Raw genomic sequence first — 24,902 nt, 5'->3', positions numbered from 1 at the left:
TATGGCAGTTTGGTTTAATAGCACAGAACAAGCTTCTTAAACAAGAAGAGCGAACAAAGACATGAATGCGCCTCACTTTTAACAAGTACTATTTGTGAATTGGAGAGACAAAGGGCCTCACTTTCATGCAACCTGCAGATTGTAGCTCATCTTCTTAATTCTACAAAACACACGAGAAATAAAAAAGAAGTTTATGGTTAAGTAAAATTGAAATTTTGAACAAAAGACAAAAGTGAATGACATAAAGCTTTGCTTTGCATTTTGTGGCATTTAAAGAAGATTATGGTAGGTATGTAGTTGACCCCGTAAAACAAACTAAAACGTATTATATTGTGGTTGTTGTTTCAAAAACATAAAACAGTGAATGAAATAATAATAATGTGTTTGGACCGGACGAAATGTAAGACTAGCATGTTCATGTCTGTATTTTATTCAACTTGAAACAAGCTCGTCAGGAGTGTTGGGATTGCAATTTTTTTTCAAAAAATTGTTACATTTTTCATGGACACATTTTTCAATCATCTTTTTGTCTCACATATATTAAATCGCTACAGTAATTTTTTTATAAAAAAAATCTAGTAAAATGCAATCAAAACGAAGCCCTAAGAAAATGTAGTGTCACGCCCCGAGCCCGCACGTGACATTCGCCGTATTCTCAAATCTCACTCAAGAATACAATGTATCATTTAACTAATCTAAACTTCAAAAGTACGAAATAATATAACTAAAGTAAAGTGCGGTACAAATCTCATATACCAGGTAGTCTACGAGTATCCAATACGTTCGTACATTTATTTTCTAATGAAAACAGCGGAATCGAAAATAAATAAGACTAACAACTAGAAGTAGCTAGCCTGCCAACTTCTATTCATTTAAAGCTAATAAAAGCCGTCTTCAGGGTCTTCTACGTAAACCAACTCATACTCCTCAGAATCTGCAAAGATGATAAAAAGTGAGTTGAGCGACAAATCGCTCAGTAGGTAATATCTACTCCTCTGTTGGACCATGTACTCGTAATTTTTACAGATACATATATATAGATAGAAATCAAATCTTTTGCGTGAAAGTAACATCGTTTATAAAATGATCAGTAGTAACAAGTGGCAAGCAATTTAAAAACATCTTATTGATAAATGAACGTGGAAAATCATAAAGTCATAAATCATTTCGTTTCAATTCACAAGTCTCTTCATATCCATTCATAAGTCATTCCATATCAGTTCATAAATCTTCTTTCAGATCAGCTCATAACAAGTACATGCAATGACCAGCTACTGAGTACTCAACCTGGAAATTAAACCCCTTCTCGGTGGGCGACCAATAGATTTCATGACTACCAATTGATTTCATTTCATACATGGGTCAATCGGCCGGACTTTATACCAGGCTACCATGGCTTTGTCAATCAGTCGGATTCTATACCAGGCTACCATGACCTTGTCAATCGGCCGGATTTTATACCAGACTACCACGACGATTAGACAGGACTATAGCCCCTACCGTCTATTCCATTACTGTTTTGAGTTTTACTTGTCAAAAATTCATTCCACACGTCATATACATAAATCTTTGATTTCATAAAAGATTCAACTCGTTTGGTATATAATAACATATCAAAACATTTCAAATAAGTCACATGGTCCATTTTTGTATAGTAAAAGTATAACCTTCACAAATATCCAAGTAAAGCATTTAATCAAATATATTTCGAGTCAACACAACAAAACAAGATTGAAAACAAAACTTTCATTTTTGCATATTTGAAATCTCAGAAGGGTAAGTACCACCTACCTTTGTCTGGCTGCTCGAGTAGGGCTACCTTAGGTCCTTGTATTGTACCTATCAAATGCATAGACTCCCTAATTAGTTGTTACTTCTTATAGATGCATAAATATACAAACTCTAAGTAAGTAGAAGATTTATGTTTAGACCATAATATGGACCCTAATAGCATTTTCCTTAAATTGGATGATTTCTATTTTTAGAAAGTTCCTTAATTTGGAAAGTTCCCTTTTTGTAAAATTTCCTAATTTAAAGGAATATAATTATTCATAATCCTGTTTATTATCCTGACTACTATCTGACTATATTTATTTATAATTATTCATTATTCATTATTATTATTATTATTATCCTCGTTGTCGTTAACTTATTTTTATTACCACTTATATATATATATATGTTAACTAGTTACTATTACCTTTCCCCTAATACTCTACTTTTATGTGTGTGTAGGTATTATGGTTGGCCGAAAAGGCCAACCAAGTCTTTGCTTATTGTCGCCAGCAGGTGCTGGTGACATCACCTCCATAAATTTTTTTTTTTCGCTATTTTGGGCCAACCTTTGAAACTCTTTCCTCTGCCGCCAGTGACGACGGCCTCCACTCTCTCCCTCCTCTTTTTTTTTTTCCGTTGCGTTGCTTCTGCAACGCCTAACCCCAAAACAGAGCAGCAGCAGCGGCCCTTCTCTCCTTTTTTTTTCCTTCTTCGACAAATTTTGGGCAACCCATTCCTCTAACATCCTATTCCTACCAATTTAAATACAAATCTTCCAAAATTTCTCATACAAGCATATATACCTATATATATATATATAAACCTAATACATATCTGTAAAATCTTTAGAATAATTAATGCGACTAATAGAATTTAAACGAGGAGTTTTCACGTGAATTTGGGACTTACAGGTCTAGTTGCTTGATTGATTGACAGCGACGCCTTTTCCTCATTCTCTGTTCTCTGACGGCTTGCTCTATGGGAAGGCAGACAATGAAAGGTAGGAGAATAGGTTTTTTTTTTTTTCCCTAATAACCACCCACCATTTGGTGGTTTAGATAAGAGTTATAACTGTTGTGAAATTTTACCCTAGCCATCTTATCTCATTCTTATCCCCCAATTAACTCTTTAACATATCTTACAACTATTTTTTACTTTTACTCATGATAAATATCCATTTAGTTAATTGGCAGATATAAAAATTGAGCCAAAATCCGTGGGTTTTACAGGTAGAGTAGTTCAAGCTTAAGTTTGAAGGAGAAGGGGAGTGCGTGCGGGTGAGCGTCAATTCAAATCTATTAAAGGGAGAGAGATATTTATGTTCCAATTTTTAACATCACAATTTATGCCCTGTTTAGATTTATTTACGTCATGCATCTATTTATATACACCTCAGGGACAAACTGGTTTAAATTGAAATTCGTGAAGCCGTGATCCGGGGGAGCCTCGGGGTTAGCAGTTGCTACTTGCTGCCTGGCAATTGCTTCGTAGTATAAACTAGCAAGCAGCACTAGCTACTTCTCGGCCAAGTTTAGATATTGCAAAACCAAGAATAGTAGTTTGCGAATTTCCAACTTATGCACTTCAAAGGCAAAGCAAGAAGAATATGCGGACCGCTATTGCCGTACGTTGTGGCGATAGAGAATCAGCAAGTCATTTGGGAAGAAATGATGACAGATAATAAGGAGAAAACAAAAATCGTACCACCATACTTGACGTTATTATCAAGGTTACAACGTTGTAATATGCACTCCGTTTGGATTGGTCATTTATTTTAAAAATAAAATTTTTAAATACGATATTATAAAAATATATAAATAAAAATATTTTATTTATACAATATATTAATTATTTCAAAAATTATTTATAATCAAAGTTTTTCATATATGCTGTTACATTAAAATTTTTTAAAAATACCCCCAAAAACATCTAGTCCAAGCGGTATATTAAACTTTACTATCCTTTTTTTTTTTTTTGCACGTTAATCCAAAATATTACACTACTTGAGTAGACTATTAAAGTAAAGTAGTATTATATGGATTTGCATCTCCGTACAAACAAAAGATCCCGCAATCTTAGGTGGGGGGCCAAGTTGCCAACACCCAAACCCCTTTCGGCATTGACACGTGCACAAAAAGTGGGCCCCCAAATGACAGCGTGCTCTACCACGTGTCAATCGGTACAGCTTGTCGGGGAACAAAGCCCGCTTTCTTCTTCCCCTCCTCGCTTGCCGCGTCCCCAAACGAAGCTGCGTTGCCGGTTGCTCACACGAACGATAGCTTTAGAAAGCCCTCGTGGTTCGAATTGGGCCGTCCGATTCGTCACATGTTGATGTTACCCCTGAATCGATCTTCGTCCGTACAGTGCCCCTAATTTTTCCTTCTTTGGATTTAAGGTATGTTTCTAATTAGGGGTACCCTTGTCCGGCGATTAATTCTTTTAATTCTTTGGTTCACTAAATGATATGATGATCAATACCGTGGAGTCTAGTCTAGCCTAGGGTGGTCCTCACCCTTTCTTCTAAAAACTTCTTCAAATTGTCTACGCTGCTAGCTGCCACCCATTTCACAAGAAAGAATGGATGTTTTTGTTTGGATAAGTTGCATTATTGTCATCTTCTTGATTTTTTTTATTTCTATTTTAGGGGGGCGTATTGGAAGATGAAAGTGGATACTAAAATGAAATCATCACTACACGTGCTACGCTGCTAGTTTACTTTATTCGATACAATCATACATGAATGTATCAGTTTAAGTAGGCACTGAATTTAGGACTTGCAATGACCTTTTGCCTCTCTGCTTTAACATCAAGCGTCCGTGGAGTCCGACTCTTACTCGAGAGTGAAGGTTTGACTCAAATCTTTTCAATACGTCACGTGTAGGAATGCAAATATTAAGGGTCTAGTTTTGACACTATTACCTTATTTGGATTACTATTTTTTGGAGTTTTTATAAAAAAAATATACTGTAATGATTTGATATATGTAAGGTAAAAAAGTAATTAAAAGATGTGTTTACAGAAAATTTAAAAATTTTCTAGGAAAAAAAAATACCTATGCAAAGAAAGAGATAAGGGTCTTTTTCTACTCACAATAGTCTAGTCAGACACACAACCATATTTTCTTTCCCGGTCCAAGTTCAGAAACTATTTGTTCGTAGGGAAGGACAAGCTCCTGTCACAATCTTGGATATGTTTGCCCACGTCTGAGATCAGTGAGCACCGCACCCAGTCTTTGGGTTTTGCCCATTTGACAGTTGTTCCAAAATCAAGAGGGAGGATCGGCAGAGAATCCTAGACTCGAGCCCACTCGGCCCATGTAAGGCCGTGATTAGTGATGATATACCGAAAAATCAGACGGGATCCTCTGTCCATTTTTCATGTCCAATGTAAAATTAAATAGTTTCACTTATTAATATTATTGATATGATACATAACACTGAATGCATATCTAAGGGGTGTTTGGTAAATGGGTTTTAAATTCAATAATATCCTAATCACATCCATAATATTCTACTTTGGAATTTCACGCCGCATGATTCAGATGAGATTCGGCAACATTTGAGGACGAGATCCTTAAATTTGTCAGAGTTGCAGTTACGTGCAATCATGTTAATTTAAAAAAAAAACCGTCCATGTTAAATTAAATTTGAAACTCATTTACCAAACACTCCCTAAATATGCATTCAATGTTATGTGCCACATCAACAGTATTAATAAATAGAACTACGTAGTTTTCTATTATATAGAAAAAATGGACAGATATAATGAACAGAGTATTCCGTCTGCCGAAAAATCGTTCAGTTACTTTACCCAAGGGAATAGCCTAATCAAACCGAGGGTAGAGCACCTCCTGCCGCTACGCTACAACAATAACTAGAGGTTTCAGAATCAGAGCGTATAACGTGAACACATGCCAAAAGTAAAACCTACGAGAGTTTGTTTTCTTTTCTTTATTGCCGAGAGTATTTTATTAAATAAAATAAAATAAAATAAAAACGAAGAGAAAGCCATATATATACCTGAAAGACTGTATAAAGCTAACATTAAGACAGGACAGAATTCCACTTAAAAGAAAAGGAAGAAAGGACACAGATTCAAAAAATGTGAATTTCCTTTCTATCACCTGAAAGAATGCGATTATCAGAATTCCAATATGTACCTGATGAAACTAGACTCTCAGGTACAATCAAGTACAAAATTTAGGAGAGAGCCAGATCCACTGGAAGCCGTCATGTGTGGCCTAAAAATGGTACTCAGCATTTACAAAGTTTCAAGAACAAAAAAGAAAAATAATAAAAAGAATTTGTTATGGGAAATCCAGACTCAACAATGAGAATGAGAAGGGATCATCTTGGGGATGGTACTAATGAAACTCAGAATGTGGACTAATTATCATGGCGCCTATGAACCTCTTCAGTAAGAAGCCGAGTTACTAAGTTTTGGCCACTGACCGGATTATTATTGTTGCTCAAAATACCGTACAGAGCCTGGAGCTCTTCAAGAGCAGCCTTTTTAAATAGGCTGGTAATTTTTGTATCAACAGCAACGGGAACCGACTGCCTTTGGTTGGTCTCTTGATGGTTTGACACTTCTGTCTTCAAAGACAAGTTTCCCACAGTGTCTCCAGGTTTAGCGTGTTGTGGAATCTGCATCAGAGGCCTTGACTTCCAATACTCTGTACACACCCTATTCCGGTCCATCGCCTGAATAACCTATTTGCAATGAAAGAAAATAATATGGGAGACTGAAAGGAGAGAGTTTTAGTAATTGGATGCATGCACGCCTACGCCTACTATAATTTGAGTACCGAAACACAATAGCACAAAGTTCCAGTAAATTAGTACGTCAAATGGCTTTTAAAATTTCAAGTAAATATTTCCATCATTCGGTAAAAAAATGATACAAGATGATTAAATGGTAAAGAATTTGGAATAAAATGCACATCTTTTGTGAGACAAAAAGGATATAGTTGATGCTCTTTTACTATATATATTAAAACTGTTTCGAGCCTTACATTAATTAGTAACACCTGTCATCCTCCGGCAAACCATTTGATTTTAAGCAAGCATTACGTTTGTTACCAAATAAATTACCTGCACAATTGCTGGTGAAGAGAAACCAAACATTTCCATGCCATCAAGACTTCCAGGAGGCTGCAAAGGAGGGAGCTTCAATTTTCCTAACTTATGCTGCTTAGCAATCTCTTGATTCACTCTCTCACGAACCAATTCCCAGCATCTAGCAGCTGAAACATGGACAAATACTTCACTTGGAGAATCTTCCAATGAGACCTGGCAATGCCATTTGACATTTGTCAGCTTCAGAGAACGTCCTAATGGAATTAAGAATCCCAATATTGCGGGCTAAATGCAACATTACAATAATGTACAGCTTGGAGTGACCATTTACTTCCAATACTAAAGCAGACCTGATCTACAGGCTGCATGAATGTTACGTTGGGCAGAAAAGTAAGCCACATCACCCACAATGTGGTCCTAAGCAAGAAATAAAGTACCATAATTTGCTGGTGTGGCTTAATCCTAGCGACATGGTCTAAAATGGAATCGTGCCTAGTTTATCTAATTATTTTCCCTCAGCATACATAAGCCAAGCTTATATATCGATCAGTGTTGAGGCCATCACAGAGGATTCTAATCTTACAGAATGAACAAGACGTCAGGTGCCCAGGAGATACATCGTAGTAGAAAAGGAACAAAATATGGTTACAGAACACGTGCCCCAATAATTATCTTAAATATCTCTGAGCCCTGTTTTAGAGCCATCAGAAGATTGAAGCTTTAGCAGATTTTGAGTGATAGTTATCTAAACTTTGAATACCCTATGCATTAGTTGTCCACACAATAACAAGATATGCAAAAGACAGTTTTGGCATGCTTTGTTTATCAAAGGATGTTCAAACGATAGCAGAGCCTGTGATGGAAAAACCAATTTAATCACAAAGACAGTTAATGACATAGAAGTCATTTGCAAACAGGTTAAGGATGTGGCAAATACGCTGTAAGACGTAATAAGTTGCATTCCACATCAGTTACGATAAATTTTTCTCCAAAAAACAGCGACAAATAAAGCCAAATAAAATTAAAAATGAAAATAGAAATTTGTATTCTAGATTTACTAACCATGAACAAGGGTCCTTCCTTTCCAGCATCCAGAATTTCAGAGACATAGTAGCACATGTTTGTTGGATCCAAAAGATTTATATATCTTACACGACTCTTGAATCCTGTGTTAGACAGCACAAACAAGATTACTCTCCATGGAAGCGTTAAATTTTGCAACAAAATTAATAATAAACACTTTCAAGGAGTATTCACAATTTTCACACCTTTGGGGTAGACAGCCCGACTATCACACCACAACTTTCCAGGACTCACTTTTCCAAACTCCAAAGGTTCAACATTACAATTGATTCGTCTAACTACCTTAGCAATTCGAGGACCTTTTTGCCGATAATATCTATCCAAATTATTCTGAGATCCAGATGCATTAGATGAAAGGTTTTGTAAATTATCTGTTGGCCTTGAGTTGCCATCTACTTCCAACTTTATGAGCCTATCTTCATTATTAGCCTTCTCACCATCACATGGCTGTGGAGGAAGAGAGTTAATACTCGCACTTGGCAAGTTACATTGACGGTTCTCTATTTGACCTGAAAAGCCCTCTGTATTTTTATCAGCACCTGTATTGGTTAAGGAAATATTGTGGGGAATATGATCTTGCAGATTCGGCTCAAGATTTCTCTCACCCAGTGTAAGATCTTCGGCTTTTACACACTCTGAGGTGGACAATTTTGGACTCATCAAAGGTACATTGGCCGTCCTATTTGTTGATGTCATATTCTTACTAGAACAACTAACCTTTTCTTTGGGAACGCCCACTGCTTTTTCAGACAGTTTCATGCTCAGCTCCTCTCCTTCATCATCACTAAGGAGTATAATATCATCATTCCCTTTAAGTGAACCATTCTTCACTTCAGGTCTAGAAAATGAATTTCCTGTGCTCGATGGCTTTCCTCTGGAACGAGCTTCAACATCAGGAGAAGGCACCCTTTTGAACTGCTGCCTAGGTTTTGCATCAACAACGTTTTGTGAAGAGTTGTCTAAGATGGAGAAAGTTTTCAACTTATCTGAAGCTAATAACTCTCCAGTTAGCTTCTCTTTTTGCACCAAAGTTGGCTGGCAAATAGCCTTTGTGGTATTCAAAATCCCTGCATTTCCCTTTACTTTCTGATCATTTAAAGAAGTTATCTCTGGCTGCAAAGTTTGCTGGCAAATGGCCTTTGTGGTATTCACAATCCCTGCATTTCCCTTTGCTTTCTGATCATTTAAAGAGGTTGTGTCTGGTTGCAAATTTGGTCCTTTGGGTGCAGCTCCTTCAGGGGTACAGGATACCTTACCAACAAGCCCAGGTGCTTGTGAATTCTCCCTAGTCATAGAAGTCAGGGCTAGTCCTAGATCAAGTCTTGCCCATCGGTATATTGAGCTTAACTTTCCTTCCAAAGCTTCAACCAACATATTCAATTCATTAATGTCATAACGGAAGAGGAAAAATTTAGCGCCCCAGGAACATGAACACAGCTGTTTTGCATGGTTTAAGCATGCGTATTTATCTGGTGAACAGTAGTGACAACCTGCAGCAGACAGATGCAGATCAAAAAAGCATACACTGCACTCTCTCTCACTGGTAGCATCAAAACTGCTCTCCATCTTTAGTGCCTGTGAAGAACTGCAAAGAAATTCCCTTCTAACCCTCTCCGTCTCCACTCGTGACTAGGCCAAAGGAACAAACAAACAAAAAAATTAGCAGTTGATCCGAGCAGAGATGGCTGTAATGCATGGCCAACTGTCACTAAACAAACATCCTTTAAGTTACATATTTCATTTGTTGCAGAAGAAGCATGTAACCAACTTAAAGGCATTCAGTAACTGGTTCCATACTAATAGTCATAGATTACTGACCACAGCTTGAAAATTAAAAGACAATGAGAAGCACTAAGAGGTAAAGGAGCTAAAAAATACAAATTCCTCACCTTCAATGCTTTAGATAAGATCCCATCCTTACCACACACATCCCGCCATCTTAAATTGGCTGAAGTGTTCTTCCTTAATAAACTAAGTTCCCAATGTGCCTTTACTGCTTCCCTTGCAGCCCCCAACAATAATTTATCATGGGATATCGATGTCTTCCGGCCCTGCTCACGGTAAAGTTCAATAGCATTCTGGCCATGAGGTAACCAGTCAACAGGAGCTACATTTACTGCTTCGGCACAATTAAAGCCACAATTGAACCCTGCATGGTACGCTCGAGGGAAAGTTAAAACAAACTCTCCAGGATTTTGGATGCATCGATAGACAGGCACTCCCTCTGCTTTCAGTATGGAAGGAGAAAGTTGAGTTACCTAGTCACAAAGACAATAAAAAGAACTCAAAAACACTGACGAATTCAACTAAGAAATATTGCAGGGCAAGGAAGTATAATGGAAAATTTCACAAACTAACTATTTAATGTCCGACAATGTAGATATATACCAAAATTATCACAATAACCAGAATGTAATCCAGGATTCTATGTAAATGGTAATCGATCTTGACTAAATGCACAGTACCACAAAGCCCTCAGAAAGACTAATTTAAAATGCTCAAAGATCAATATATAGAAAACATGAAGTGACAAAGGCCTGTCTTTTTTGGGAAACAACTCCATTCCAAAGCAATCATAAGGTGGTAAAAATAAGCAACAGAAAGCAGCTGATCAGAATGAAGTCCATAACATGAAACATTTTTAACAATCAGCTAAATTGTTAATGCATTGAGGGAAAATCTTACTAACCAATTTATGGAGCAAGTCAGGCTGTTCTTCAAAAAGGTCAGGCAAATGCTTCCTCATAGCTGCCTCCAGTTTCAGAGCATCTGCTCCTGGAACACCATACCACAATTTTGGAGCTCCCCAGTGCATGTAATTTAACGAGTACAAGTGGTGATCTTCAACATGCTGTTAGATCGTAACAACATGAACATTAAACAAAGAAAAAATAAGAAAACTGGAACCATCCAAATTGAAAACTGTAGTTCCCACATGGTAATCCCACAAGCATAAACTACCAGGTGCTTTACTTATGTCTAAGTCGTATATCACATAACCTTGAAAGATTACCCATGTCATTCAGAGTTTCTAGGTGCAGTCAATTCCATTATTTTTGTTACAATTAAAGAACACCAATCCTTACCCAACAGAATGATGAGAAACACATTCCTACGTAGAGCCAAGGCACGAGGACACCTGATATGTCACTGCTCTCATATGAGAGAACAGAACCTGAGAGCCTAGGGAAGTTATTCAAATTCCATCCAGAAGTCACATACTTTGCATCAGAAGAAGAGCCAACTTGATCAGAGATTTTTGGAAACCCGCTGCCAAATTCTCCAGTTTCCAAGTCAGCCCCATAAAGCACCTGAAGAGAAAACAACAGATTCACAAAAAGCTATTAGGAGAAAATTCTAAAGATCCTAAAACATGCAAAATCCATCACGAGATAAGCACCTCAATTTCTTCTGTAGGTCTCTCTACCATCCGCCAATATTCACCCTCAATATCCGCCACTGAGGGTTCCTGCTGGTCAAGGGTCATGTTCATCTTTCCTCCTGGGTCCGAAGTAGTATCACTTTTGCTGAAATATTGCGTCTTGAAATCATCAGCATACTCCTCAAACGCATGCAGAGTAATCTCTGGACCAGGTTCAAACCCAAATCTGTCAGCCTCATACATTCCAAAATCACCAGGGATCTTAGCGTCTCCACTACCATTTCCATGGTCTACTCCAGCTTTAGTGCATCTTCTCCTTTTCTTCCTCTTCTGATGATTAACTTTTAACACCTTTAATGTTGAATCCCGATTTTGAAGTTTGTCAATCCGCTGAATACGAGTTGAAAACTTTGAATTCTCCCATTTATGCTTTTGCTTGAGAGGACAGGGAGGTTTCCATGAGGGAGGTGGCACAATGCGGCAAATCCCATATGCTTCTGCTTTAGAACGTATGCTTGCTATATATTTCAAAGTGTCTTCGAACTCCTGTACCAAATAATCCAATAAAGCCAGTCAATTATCAAGCGCAGGAGCAAGCGAATAGTAACAAATTAAACTCCAACACAAACAGGGACCCAATGATAACAACATGTCGGGTCAGGATCATGTATGAAGCAATGAAAGAGAAATCAAACAACCGTGACAAAAACGGACCTCTTCAGATGGATAGAAGACTGGAACCTCCTTAAGATCAGGCCTGCATGCTTCTTCAGGACGCCATTTAGCAGTTACCTGTTTTCAAATTTCCAAACTGTGAACCCATGGAAATGCAAAATATACAACCTTTGGACTCTTAATATTATGACTGAAATATCAAGCTCTTTCCAACCTAAAATAAAAAACCAGCACCTCGCCAACTGACATAGAAAGCAAACAAAACTTTATGACAAAAATTTTCCAAGTGTAAGCAATGCAGATTTATACATTTCAAATCACAATTGTAAGTGACCCTAAAGATCTAATGGCATGCAAATATTCTTATATTTTCTAAAAAAGGGTGCATATAAGAAATCAGATGCACCTCCACATACATGGAGAATTTTTGAACATGTTAAGGAAGCATTGTTCATGAGAATAAGCCCAAAAGAACCATCAGGTCACAAAACTAACCTTTTGGCAGTTGACACACTCATCACATCCACGAATTACCCCTTTTGGAAGCCGGGACTTTAAAAGCTTCTGCAAATGCAATTTGAATATCAGAAACTATACACTAATGCAAACCTGGAGATACGCAGTAGATAACATCCAATGCTCAAGCAAGCACAAAAGGAATATACAGTTGAAAACAATTTTAAAACAATACCAAAACCTGCTCAGAGTCAGATTCATCCCCTGAACTGTTATCCAGATGGCAGTAATTTATCCAAGGTCTGCGCCTGAGGGTCTTTGCAATTTTACCTTCCTTGCTGTATTCAATTTCAATTTCCATGCGGGTTGACTGTGATTCAGAACCACTAGCTGATGGTGAATGATCCAATTTTATATCTTTATCTTCCACCTTCTTCAGAGTGAATGGAGCAATTGACTCAAACCCAGGTGGAATGGATGGAATATCCATGTTTTCTTCTTTAATACAAGTTCTTACAAGTTCTGTTCCCATCACCATCAACACTGAAGCCAGAAACTATGTCAAGAAAATATTGAGGTGACCATTCCCAAAACATAGGATAGACAACGGGAAAACCAAAGCAACGGATAAATAAAGAAAGAATACCCTCAGTCTTTACTTATTTAACTCTTTACTCTTCAGGGATTAAAGAACCACCCTAATACTTGTCCCCACAAAGCACTAAAAAACATTTACAAAAACAGCAACTACAGGGCAAGGTAACTTAGATGTTGCAGCTTACGAACTGTGAAACAGTGAATTAGCAGATAAGTGAGACTGCCACAAAATCCTATCTACAATTGTAGGACAAGGTTATTTTGATACTCAGCTTGGTTCACAACTACAAGGAACTCTAAACAGAAGTCAAAAGCAATGAAAAGCCCAGTATTCTTCCTAATCAGACAAAAAGTAGGCCATGTACATTCCTCAAGCTTTTACGAGCCCTTATAACAGGACAAACTTCCTAACGATCTTTCTCATAATCTAATCACTAAAGCAATGCAGAAATGCCAGAAAACAACTAGAATCAACAAGAAGTTCACACCATCTCAGACAGCTCTGTAAGTTTGTTTTGATTTGCTGCATTGCTCTAAAATCAGCAGACATCATACAGGATTTATCTGTAAAAACATATTATAAAAAAATCATTGGGAAAATTACGCCTACATGTTTCCAAAGATTTCTCCAACTCATGTTGTCTGGCTATCAATCTGATTAAGTGCTCAATAGCTGGCCAAGTCCTCTGGCAGAAAATTCACACATTACACTAAGCATGACATATAATTAGAGTAGACAAATATTCATGTAAACTGCCCATATTACTTTCATAACCTCAAATAGACAGATCAAAGCAATAGCATTTTCACGTTCTCTCCTTCTATTCCTAAAACTTCAAGCTTATGCTCTTCTCAAAATAGAATCCAAATGCTAAGAATTTATGTACGTGTGCATAATGATAATGATTAATACCAGCTTAATTTTCCTTGGACCTAGATTTTCTGCATTTACAAATAACTATCTGAACTTACTGAACTGCACAGGGTACATCCCATATTAATTTACTATATAAATACAAAGAAGAAAAAGCCATAAATTCTGAGCATGATTGCTACTAAAAATATTGATAAAGAACAAAAACATTTTTAATTTGCACCCAACAAAAAAGAGAAAAGAAAAAAAAAATCTTGATTGCTTACAAATTCTTGATCCAAAGATCTAATTCTCCGTTGACCTAGAGCTGCTCAGACTCCAATTCACTACACCCAAATATTGCACAAGAAATCAGTTTCCCATAAAATAGAAATATTGATCAGCAACCCACATAAGAAAATCTTTGCATTTAAATACTCATAAATCTAAACCTCATAAATTTTAGAATTAGACAACTAAAAATTCAGAATCAGATTGAACAGATCTAACCCTAGCGTAGATATAACCCTAACCTTACTTCCTGAGAGGGCACCCACCAATTAACTTTTGTATTTACTATTTGCTTTGACCACCATATCACCTTCAACTTCGGATTTATCCACAGTACAGTAATTAGAAACCCCTAATGTTGGGCTAAGAAAAGTAACATGGCACTAAAATTTTATCCCAGAATGAAAATTAAAAAGCCCAGTTTTTATATTCAAGATTGGCTGGGGCAATGTAAAATTACGTCAAGTTTGGATAAGGGTTGATGAGTCCAAAAGAATAAAAAGAAATTGGATTTGTCTGCACAAGATTTGAAAATTGGTTTCGAAATTCCAATTGTCAGTCGTAAAATTAAATGAATTGAACAAAACTAACTCTCTACGTCTACAAAAACAAGCAACCAGCGACAACAGAAACCGTGGGCACCCATAAGTTTTGCCTAAGCCTTCTTCTTCTTCTTTTTTTATTAAGCACCGCGTGACCAATTTTGTCACGATAAAAACCTTTTTTTTTTTTGCTTTTGCCCTTTGTAACAATCTATTTTCTCTCTCTATATTTATTAAAAATTGTTATGGCATTTGTTTTTCTTTTTCTCGGTGGAGTGGGTATGGGTTTATGAAGTGGTCCAATGACAATAGAGACCTAACCTAACAAGGAAGGCATTAGATTAGTAGTACTACATTAATTTTTAATCACGGGAGGTTATTGAATAATGGTGCATTATTTATGGGTAAAAATAATTTATTTTTATGGGCGTTTAAATTTAATTGAACTTAAATGAGACTTTGAATTGTTCGTACTTACCTGTTTTTCTCTTATTGAATGGGGAGTCTCTGCCCTGGTCTCTGGCTCTGAGATTCTCAATGGGGAGCGGACGCGTGAGTGAGTTATAGCGGCTGCGATTCCGATGCCAAATAGGCCCAGGGGTGGGGGTGGAATGAAGGCCCGACCCTGACCCGTCCTTAATCTAAAGGTACATATTTCATTATTATTATTTTGTGAACTAAACATATTTCAGTCAAAGATATTTAACCAATTGTGGGGGCAGGGATAAAGTGCCAAACATATATCCGTGAAATGAATTGTTGTACTTTGGGAAAGTGAGAAATTGACACCATGAGAAAATATGATGGTATTCATAGCGAGTGCGTGATCTTTTAGTAGAAATCACGACGGTTGAGCAAGTGCTCAGAAAAATACGAATAAAATCAGCTAAAACATTTATGATATTCTACATAAGCCTTTTATAAAAAAAGATTTTATCCATCCCATATTAATGGTTTTTCCTTTTTTTTTAGATCAATAAATAGGCGTTCAGCGAACAATAGGTAAGAATATCTTAACTGATGCTCACTGGACATTGATTAGACAATTCTTTTAGGTCGCAACTGATCTTATGCCCCTTTTTTTCTTCATAAATATCATATTTTTTATTTTTTCTATCAAATAACTACTAACATGTTGAAAAATAAATATAACAATTTCAAAAAGGTAATACCTAATAAAAAATCACAAAATTCAATAGGAAATTCATTAAAAATCTCATTTTTTCATATATTTTGATTATTTGAGTTCGTTAAATTTTGTGTATTAAATTACTCAGTTATAATTATTGGAACTTAAGTGAAACAAATTAAAATATGATATTTAAGAAAGAAAATATGAAAGTAATAAAAAAAAAAATAGGACAGAATGTGAAACGGAGGGTGAGACAAACCATCCGTCGCATTTTTAGTTACGTCTTCTGACGATGACAAATGTGTCGGTTTTATTGGGCATGGATCTAAGGAATAGTTAAAAATTGGGGGCTGGTTTGAAAAGGATACATTGTGGTGGATATAGAGAAAGTGATGCAGATGATAAGGATGTTGGACCATCATATTAGCTCATTCATAATAATTTAGAGAGATAGAGCGAGAATATCCTTTTCTGGGGTTAGAAATATTTAGAATAAAGCTATATAGAGAAGATTTTTATCAATCACCTATTAAAAGTGTACCAATTTTGAAACGAACAATGCCAAAGATGACCTGTAAATGCGAATCTTTTAGAAAATAGAACCTACTAAATCGAGAAAGCCAAGGAGACAATAATAACTATGAAAGTGCGCATTCAAACTCTCATTAGAAAATTATAATAGCTTGTATATAAATTATAGTAGTGTTTTGAGAGGAAGTGATTAAGAGAATAAATCTGCCTGGTTATCATATTAGCTAATTCATAATAATCATAAATTGAAAGAGAAACAGAGTGAAAATGCCCTTTTTTTTGAGTATGGAATAGTTAAACGTCAGCAATATGTAATCTCAAAAAACTTTTCATTTCACCGGAAGTTACACGTTGTTGTTTAGAGAAAGTAATGTTCAATTATCCTTGTTAAATTGCACTCAGTGTATCTTTTGCCAATAAAATAACCTTAAACAGTATTTAAGTTCGCATAAGATGATTCATATAGTAGTATGCTGTTTAGAACACCCCAAAAAAAAAAAAAGAAAAAATCATGTGATGAATCATGATATCGCTTGGTTAACAGGTAAGAAGCACTTCATGGGTAATCATTATGAAAAGCTTCATGTGTAGATTTTGCTATAACAATTTTATTAATATGAAAAGAGTGTCCAAATACAAGATTGTAATAAATACGAGTGTATAGATTCATGCAATAAATTAAGTATAATTTGTATGCACGGGCACCTGCTGAAAAACGTCATCATTATATGCATGACACATAGCTCCAATCAATGAATGAATGTAATTAATCAATCAGGATTTTTCATTCACCACCCCATACATGTATGTACCTTCTATGTTGAAAACAACATTCTTGTTAACGTGTTTTTATAGCAAGTGTCCTGAACATTAACATGCTTGATATTCACCTAATCTACAATATATATATATATATATATATATAGACATACTAACGATTATTATTCTCTCTTGCATTTATATATTTTTCTTATTTAATCTTACATACTCTCATTCATATTTATTTATTTTTCTTAATTAATCTTATATTTTAAAAAACATAACACCTGAAGTATGTCTTAACAAATAGGGCACTCGTTAGACAAATCGTTCGTTAATTTAGAGTTTTTTTTTTTTTTTACTTCTTTGGGTGAAACGTTATCGAGAGAGCTAAGCCTTGGATCTCACTCTTCAGAAAGGATTAGAGACACCAAATATTGGTCCAATATTGTACATTCACTTATTTCTTTAGGCAAATAATAAAGTACTGCTACATTTTTTTGAATCAAAATATAACTTTCTCGTAGTGTTTCTATGCTCATAGTATGATGTGTATGGAATATGTTGTACGTTTATATCAATATTGTGACAATAAGCGTATAAAACATTATTGATATGTTTACATCATAGCGAAGAGACCAAATGAGAGAAAGGACAAAACTGATATTCTCAAGCATCAAAAATGTCCCCCTTGATATAAGAACCAATTTCTGGAAATTAGTTTTTCATACTACGTGTTAGAAGTAAGATCATTAATTGTGTGTTTGTGTATATTTTACTCTATTTAGGCTGGTTAAATTACAAGTAAGTCTCTCAAACCCACTATACTATGGTCAATGCCTGAACAAGGGTCTTGGCTACTGCGTGGTCTAAAATCATGCAGCCTATTATTGAGTCTTTCCAACTGATTAAACAAGCACCATAATTCTCAACATTCGCGATGAAGTAATAAATGTTGAAAGTAGGGGCTAGGGAGATAGAAACGTTAGGATTAATTGCTCAGCTTATTGGTTTTTTTTTTTTCTTTTTTTTTTTTTCTAAGTATGATATCACTTAAACCGTAAGTTGGCATCTCATACGCGTATTAAGTACTTTACAAATGGGTTAGTTTAAAAATACAGCATTGAAAAATGTATTTTTATTACTTTAGTCCTTGGACTCTCAATAACCTCAATTTTCTCATTGTGCTGTTACATTGTTCCCCAATCGAGTCCAGTTTACACAGAAAATCCCAATTTTTAATGATTATGCTTATCTCTAATGCACATAATGTCATGTTTATTCCAAATTACCCCATAAGATTTCTTAGTGACTTTTTTTTTGGTTAAAAAAAATAAAAAACCAAGGGATAGTTTCTCGATTGGGTCATTTGTTGCTGGATTTGTATGTAGGTCCTCTTTGAAAATATCCATTAGTAGCTATTTTATTGGAAAAAAAAGAGATTGAGGATATAAAATATGTCATTTTCAAAAAAGTTTTCTTATTTCCTATTTGATCATACATATATGTTTCGAGGTACCTAAAAAATTGAGTTTATTTTGGGGCAATTTCATCCCATTTACAAATAGCGCATGCAAGGCACATGCCCCATTTAAACAAAAATTAGATTTCCTATGCTAATTGGACTTAATTGAGAAAGATGTAATATCACAAGAATGGAATTGGTGCAAATGAACATTGGAAGAGGCAAAGTTGAGAAAAAGGTATCTTCCAAAGGGGCTTTTTAAATTTAACCCTTTAAAAATTATAAGAATCTTATGTTACCTTCCCATGTATGTTCTTTATGCCTTGCTTTTCAGATAAGATATGTTTTTTTTTTCAAATAAGATATGTCAAATAATAAAATTATGTTTTTAGTAACTAAAGTTGAGGTTTCAAGATGGTTCAAATCCCTTTTTCTCCTTTCCGTTTCTTAAATCTCATTCTTTTTCTATTAGAAACAAATTTTAAAAATGTAACAAAATTATGTAATAATACTCTTCAATCACCTATTTGTTGTCAGTTAGGGCTTACGTGACATTTTATTTAAATGAGATTAAAAAATGAATTTCATATATGGTTAAAATGTTCTAATATTAAACTTTCTCAATATCTTTAGTCATTTATTGATAGTTATTCATGTCAGATTGTTCTACCTTGTAAATTAACAAAATACCAAAAACATTTGTTTATCATCGCCTGTTTACTAATTACATTGGAATTATTAAAGTATTTGACATCAAAATTGATGTTTTGGACAATAATCTATATTCAAGATCCAGCGAATTCTTTTATTTCGTGTCCGGATATGAGTTAGTGGGGTTTAGTTAATTGCAAAATTTTGAATGTTAAAGTTTAATCGCTAGCGGGGTGGATGATAATATTTGAGTTTTATAATAAGCTCACCTTCTTTTTTATTTTTTTTGTGTTTATCTTATGTCCTCACGGGACAAAATAGGAAAACTCAATAATAAATGATACTCCCCGGATACATGAATCAATTCCGCAAACTCCCACATAATCTGATGAACCAACAGGCCTTTAGAAGTTACAACACATATTTTTTGCATTTTATGGTTGCAAAAAAACGTTATTTTGAGTTGATTGCAATATGCAACCCTGCACTATACCTTTCAAATGATCAATTTTAGTATTTTTTTAATACTTATATTTTATTATTAATATATTGTATATCCGTCAATTAAGTTAAATACTATTAAATTTTGTTGGTCTATGTATTTAAATGAAAAGAAACTTGACTTAGTAGGACAATTGAAGTCTTTTGGTTGAAAAGATATTTGTCATGATTGGTTGGTATCCAACTAGTTAGGAAATTTGTTACATGTTTATAGTATAAGGTAATACCAGCAGCCATTTGGGTTGTTGATTACCATAAATGATTTAAAATCTTGGTGAGGTGGAGTGTGAACGATTCAAACCTTACTTCCTATCACTTTGTCATTATATATTGCTTTATCAAATTCATATGGGCGTGTACTGATAATGGTTCAGTCCCGTCAATTCTCTATTGGACTCAGTTGAGCTTACCCGTTAAAATAGATTAGAATGAAAGTGAGTATTGACATTGATTCAGTTCTCATCGGTTTTTTATTGAACTTTTCCCTAAAATAGACTAGAGCCCTAAAATGGACTAGAGTAGGAGTGGGAAGATGGTGACCATCGACAAAAAAAAAAAGTGTATATATATATATATATATATATAAAAGAGTAATATAAAGTGCTATAATTAACAGTTTACAATCATACAAACTGCAAAACAAATGATAGTTCGGGAGGCAAATTGCAATTAATCTTTTTTATAAGGAATCGGATTCCCCCTTTCCAATCACTAGAATACAACGCTCCCACGTGAATGGGCTGGTGGTTGGCGCCTCCTCCTCGGGACCGTCAGGTCCTGGGGTCGAACCTCCGCAGTAACATCAGTTCCGCCGTGCATTTAACGTGCTAGGTCTGATTGGGGCGTCGGGCCGGGCCGGAGTGGGATTAGTCGGGCCGCCTTTACGGAATTGACCCGGACACCCACTTCGTCGACAAAAAAAAAAAAAAAAAAAAAAAAAAATCACTAGAATACAACAGTAGTCTCTAGACTTCTCTGTTCCATCGACTCTCTCCCCTTGACTTGTTTCCCAATTTTCCAGACCTCCTCGTGAAAATATTAAGTCGAATTAGAGCTGAAAAACAACGAAGCCCTAACTTTTGATCCCGCTTCTCAAATCTCGCGGGAGCTTTTCATTATCACGTATTACACTACTACATTAAAACGCCGTCGTCAGGTGGGAACTTCCGGTTTCGCTATGTCGTCGACATCGGCTGCTGCAGCTTCTTCTTCATCCTCAGCGGCGTCGTCTCAATTCACCTACACTACCGGCACGTACTTTCCGACTCCGTTTCACCTACAACAGCCGCAAACCTATGTGGCTGCTGCCGCTGCCGCTTCAATTCCGCAATTTCCTGCTCCTCCTCCTGCGGTTCCCCACGTTTATCCTGCTCCCGCTACCGTGTACTCCCTCCCTCAGTATCAACAGGTGCGAACTTTTCTATATCCAATCATTAAACCACGTTGTTTTTTATATGAATTTTGGATGGAATATTTTTGGAGAGTTTTAGGGCACGAGTGATTTCGGCTCTTTTTCCTTTTCCCCTGACATTTGAATTCCCTTGTCTGCAGCTATGATGAGAAACAATTGATCTTTTTAATTATTGGTAGGAGTCGAGATATGTATACCATTGTTGTCTATGTGAGTGGAGGAACCAGGAAGTCCAATTTTTCGGTAAAATACCCGGTCTGTTCATTTATATATATGGCTTCATTCATTTAGGAAGAACTTCCTAAATTGATTGAGGAAGTTGAATTTAGACATTAGAAGAACTTTAGGTTAATGTTTTTCTTCTAAAATTTTTGACGTTCTTTATTGTTGAGGTGTGATTATGTACTTAAGTTGATATGATAGTGGTGGATGTTTTAGTTTTTAGGGGGGGCAATGTAGAAGGTGAAGGGGATTTCACAAATTTTAGGGTGCAAAGGTGGGCCAAATAAAATATTGGGGAAAGTTGGCGCGTGGTACCTGATATTATTGTGGAAGTTTGGTGACCCAGGGGTTTTGTATGTGTGGGCAAGAGTTCTTTTTTTTTGTGGGTTATATTTGCATCTTAATTTAGGTATAAGTATAGTTTGAAGAAGAGGAATGATGGCAATATTTAAAGTTAAACCAGTCAGTTCTTAATATCTGAAGTTTTGGTGGACAGGCCCAGCAATTATTTCAAAGGGATGCACAAACAATAACACCTGAAGCGCTAGAGAGTGTGAAAGCTGCGCTTGCAAGTAGTGAGATTGAGCACAAGGCCGAGACTAAGAAGAAAGCAGTACCTCGTAAGGCAGCAGGGCAGGCATGGGAGGATCCTACACTTGCAGATTGGCCAGAGAGTGAGTTTCATGTACTCTACTCCTTATGTGGTTGCATTCGTCATTTTTTATGACAATTTTCGCCTGTCTTAATTCCTTCACTGATCTTGTTTTTGCTAGTATTAATGCCTTCAGTATTAATGTTTGTGTTGTGCAGATGATTCTCGTTTGTTCTGTGGTGATCTTGGTAATGAGGTGAATGATGATGTTCTATCCAAAGCATTTTCAAGATTTCCATCTTTTAACATGGCCAGGGTGAGTTATCTAAGGATACTTCGGCTCTCTTACATCTAACATTATTTATTCGGATCATATACATGAGCACTTTGCATGTCCTCTTCAGATATTATTTTGAAGTGCATGGAGCCCTCGAATGTCTCGTATTCATTAAGGTAGAACTCTTTTTGGTCTGAGATTTCATGATATTTGCAGTTTGCAAGGATTGAGACCAGATGAGTCCCTGAATTCTTTGTGGATTGTAAAGATATGAGCTTTTGTTTTGAGGGTTGTGTTTTGTTGTCAAGATTGCTACACAGAGAAGTGATGTCAGATGTACTAATAATAGTGGTAGTGTTGATTTTTTTTGGTAACTTTCTCTTTGATATTTAAGGTTGAATTAAGGCAAAAGGTGGCTGGGGAGGGGGCGCAGTCTGCAGTTTATTGGAGTTGCATTTCAAACTTTAAATTGTATCATACTGTAGATTGGTAATTCCAGCTGCTTGTACTATCCCTTCGGAAGCTGCATTTTTGCCTAAATGATCATCTTTATTTTATCTGTCTAGGCATCTGTTGTATGCTGATTTGCTAGGATGCCTTTAAGTGTTGACTGGTCCTCCTCAAAATTAATCTGTTCAGGTTGTAAGAGATAAGCGGACTGGCAAAACCAAAGGTTATGGATTTGTAAGTTTTTCAAACCCTTCAGACCTTGCTGCAGCGCTTAAAGAAATGAATGGTGAGTAATGACTAATGAGTCTCTGATTATCTTCTTTTTTGGTTTTGCTTGTTTGCCATGTTTCATGTCACTTCAATTTATTGTTAAATTATGTAGCTGTGAGGGAAGGCTTTTCATCTTAAAAATGGTAAGAACGTTTTCTTGTTTGGGTAGTACTTATCGTTGATAAGAAACTTATTCCCTTGTGAAGGCAGTTGATTTCCTTCCTCATTGCCAACTAATGAATCATGCCATGCCTAGACTAATAGAAAAGAATGGCTGGTAACTACTGAAGGAAGAAAGAAATTGCTTAGACACCCATTGCTGAAAGGCGGAGGACTGAATAGACTTCCATTAAGAGGATATTTTTTCCTTTTAGGCAACTTTTGTTGTAGATATGGCTTTTCTAGTTTCTAATTGGAGTGTGTTGTCTGTTTAGATGTGGGGTGTAAATGTTGCAATGAATTAGAAATGTCATTTCAAATGTGGGACTGTTTCAATAATACGTTTTTGACAACTGCGTTCAGGTAAATATGTTGGAAATCGGCCAATCAAACTCCGCAAGAGCAAGTGGACAGAGAGAACAAACTTTGCAGCTTTAGAAAAGCAGAAGGTAATCCCTTTATTTGTGCTTTATGCAACTCTTTCCAGCCACTGACACTTAATGGCTTTTGTTCTTCACTGTTTTGGCAGAGCCATCCTCAAAAGAAACCCAAGTTGGCGAAGAAGTTTGTGATGCACAAGTGAGCACACGTGGTGGTAGTGGTTACCTGTTCCTCCCTCCTCCCCCTCTTCTCTTCTCCTCTCTGTGAAAGAGGGTGACAAAGGGGAAAAAGGTTATCTCAAATTTGAGATGTGTTTTTATCAGGCTATAATTTCAATGTCTGCTGATGAATTGCCTTTTTTTGTTTGTTTGTGTTCTCTGTCTAGAATAGCAAAGATAGGGCTGCTGTCGGTTCTCCTAGCTATTGTGTGTTCTTGGATGGGGAGAACAATAGAAACATGTTTAGGCTTGCATCCCTTTTAAGGACTTGATAACTTTTGTCCGTGACCAATGACTGACTGCTGGATTTGCACATAAATTTGTATCTTGAGTAAAATTTCGTGGTTATCTTCAGAAATAGCGGAGAGATTTGTTTTACTGCTATTCTAAAGAAGTTTTAACGTTAGACAGAGCACATTTTCGTTCGCGACGTGTTTCCTTCAAACTTCAAAATTACATCATATGTCAAGTGCTCGGTTGTTTGGTCCCGGAATAGATGGTCGTGCAAATTTGGTTCGAAAGTGTGAAATCTGATGGTAACAATTTCCAAATTGGGACTCTGAATACTGCTTGGCTACGTAGACGTAAAATGTAGACCTCCTCTGTCTTTTACGCTACATTCTGGTGAGGGTTAGAGAATCTAGATTTGGTTAGGTAGTGTTGTAGCCATTATCGATTGCAGCTAATGGGCCAATTGGACCCAGGTTGAGAGGAGAATTTAATTAGGTAAAGATTGCCCATAATTTTCTAGTTCTTCAACGGGTCGGGCAGGTGACCATCATCGTTCGCACCTAATGGGCCAATTGGATCATTGGGTAGTCCGTAAGCAAATGCACCAAGAAGCCCGGTACCCAATTCACCATGCATGCAATGCAGATGTCCATTGGCTGGAACATCTACACCGTGTAATCCATGTGCATACTGATCCAGTTGTCCATTAGCCAAAACATGTGGCCCAGGTTGAGTAACAGCTGGTTGATTGGTCTTACTAAAACACTCTCTGTAGTATGTTAACGTGTCAGCCCAGTTGTTGATATCCAAATGAAATTCTTTCCCTTCAAAGTTGGGTCACCCTTTACTCTAAGACTCCCCTGTGTAGGAGTAAGAGTAAATTAAATTAGGTTAAATGTACCGTTACGTCAAAAAAATA

General features: G+C 36.2%; 2 protein-coding genes across 6 annotated transcripts; one reads left to right on the top strand and one right to left on the bottom strand.

The window, feature by feature from the left end:
- Positions 1-5,867: 5,867 nt before the first annotated feature.
- Positions 5,868-14,881, bottom strand: LOC113762184 (putative lysine-specific demethylase JMJ16). Of its 2 annotated transcripts, none has more exons than XM_027305503.1 (13): positions 14,434-14,881; positions 14,188-14,247; positions 12,686-12,993; positions 12,490-12,558; positions 12,034-12,111; positions 11,338-11,865; positions 11,024-11,248; positions 10,627-10,788; positions 9,827-10,195; positions 8,123-9,566; positions 7,917-8,020; positions 6,870-7,067; positions 5,868-6,488 (listed from the first exon to the last, which is right to left on the bottom strand). In XM_027305503.1, the coding sequence occupies exons 3-13, from the start codon at positions 12,986-12,988 to the stop codon at positions 6,162-6,164; spliced, it is 3,807 nt and encodes a 1,268-aa protein (XP_027161304.1). In that variant the 5' UTR covers positions 12,989-12,993; positions 14,188-14,247; positions 14,434-14,881; the 3' UTR covers positions 5,868-6,161. The 2 variants fall into 2 exon arrangements, with proteins under 2 accessions (XP_027161304.1, XP_027161305.1); XM_027305504.1 differs by having other exon boundaries at positions 12,692-12,993; positions 14,434-14,880.
- A 5,858-nt stretch (positions 14,882-20,739) lies between these two features.
- On the top strand, positions 20,740-24,130 carry LOC113763625 (RNA-binding protein 42). Of its 4 annotated transcripts, XR_003467374.1 has the most exons (7): positions 20,740-21,180; positions 21,902-22,079; positions 22,216-22,313; positions 22,914-23,010; positions 23,517-23,602; positions 23,683-23,825; positions 23,920-24,130. XR_003467374.1 is itself a non-coding variant. In XM_027307497.1 (6 exons), exons 1-6 carry the CDS (start codon positions 20,950-20,952, stop codon positions 23,734-23,736), a joined length of 744 nt encoding a protein of 247 aa, XP_027163298.1. In that variant the 5' UTR covers positions 20,740-20,949; the 3' UTR covers positions 23,737-24,130. The 4 variants fall into 4 exon arrangements, 3 of the variants coding, with proteins under 3 accessions (XP_027163298.1, XP_027163299.1, XP_027163300.1); XM_027307497.1 differs by having other exon boundaries at positions 23,683-24,130; XM_027307498.1 differs by lacking the exons at positions 23,517-23,602; positions 23,683-23,825; positions 23,920-24,130 and adding an exon at positions 22,402-22,450 and having other exon boundaries at positions 22,914-22,996.
- Positions 24,131-24,902: the final 772 nt, after the last annotated feature.

The sequence above is a fragment of the Coffea eugenioides genome, chromosome 2 (assembly GCF_003713205.1).
Source record: "Coffea eugenioides isolate CCC68of chromosome 2, Ceug_1.0, whole genome shotgun sequence".
Classification (NCBI taxonomy): Eukaryota; Viridiplantae; Streptophyta; class Magnoliopsida; order Gentianales; family Rubiaceae; genus Coffea; species Coffea eugenioides.
The sequence above is the reverse complement of the archived record's forward strand: the minus strand, read 5'-3'. Positions and strand labels throughout refer to the sequence as shown.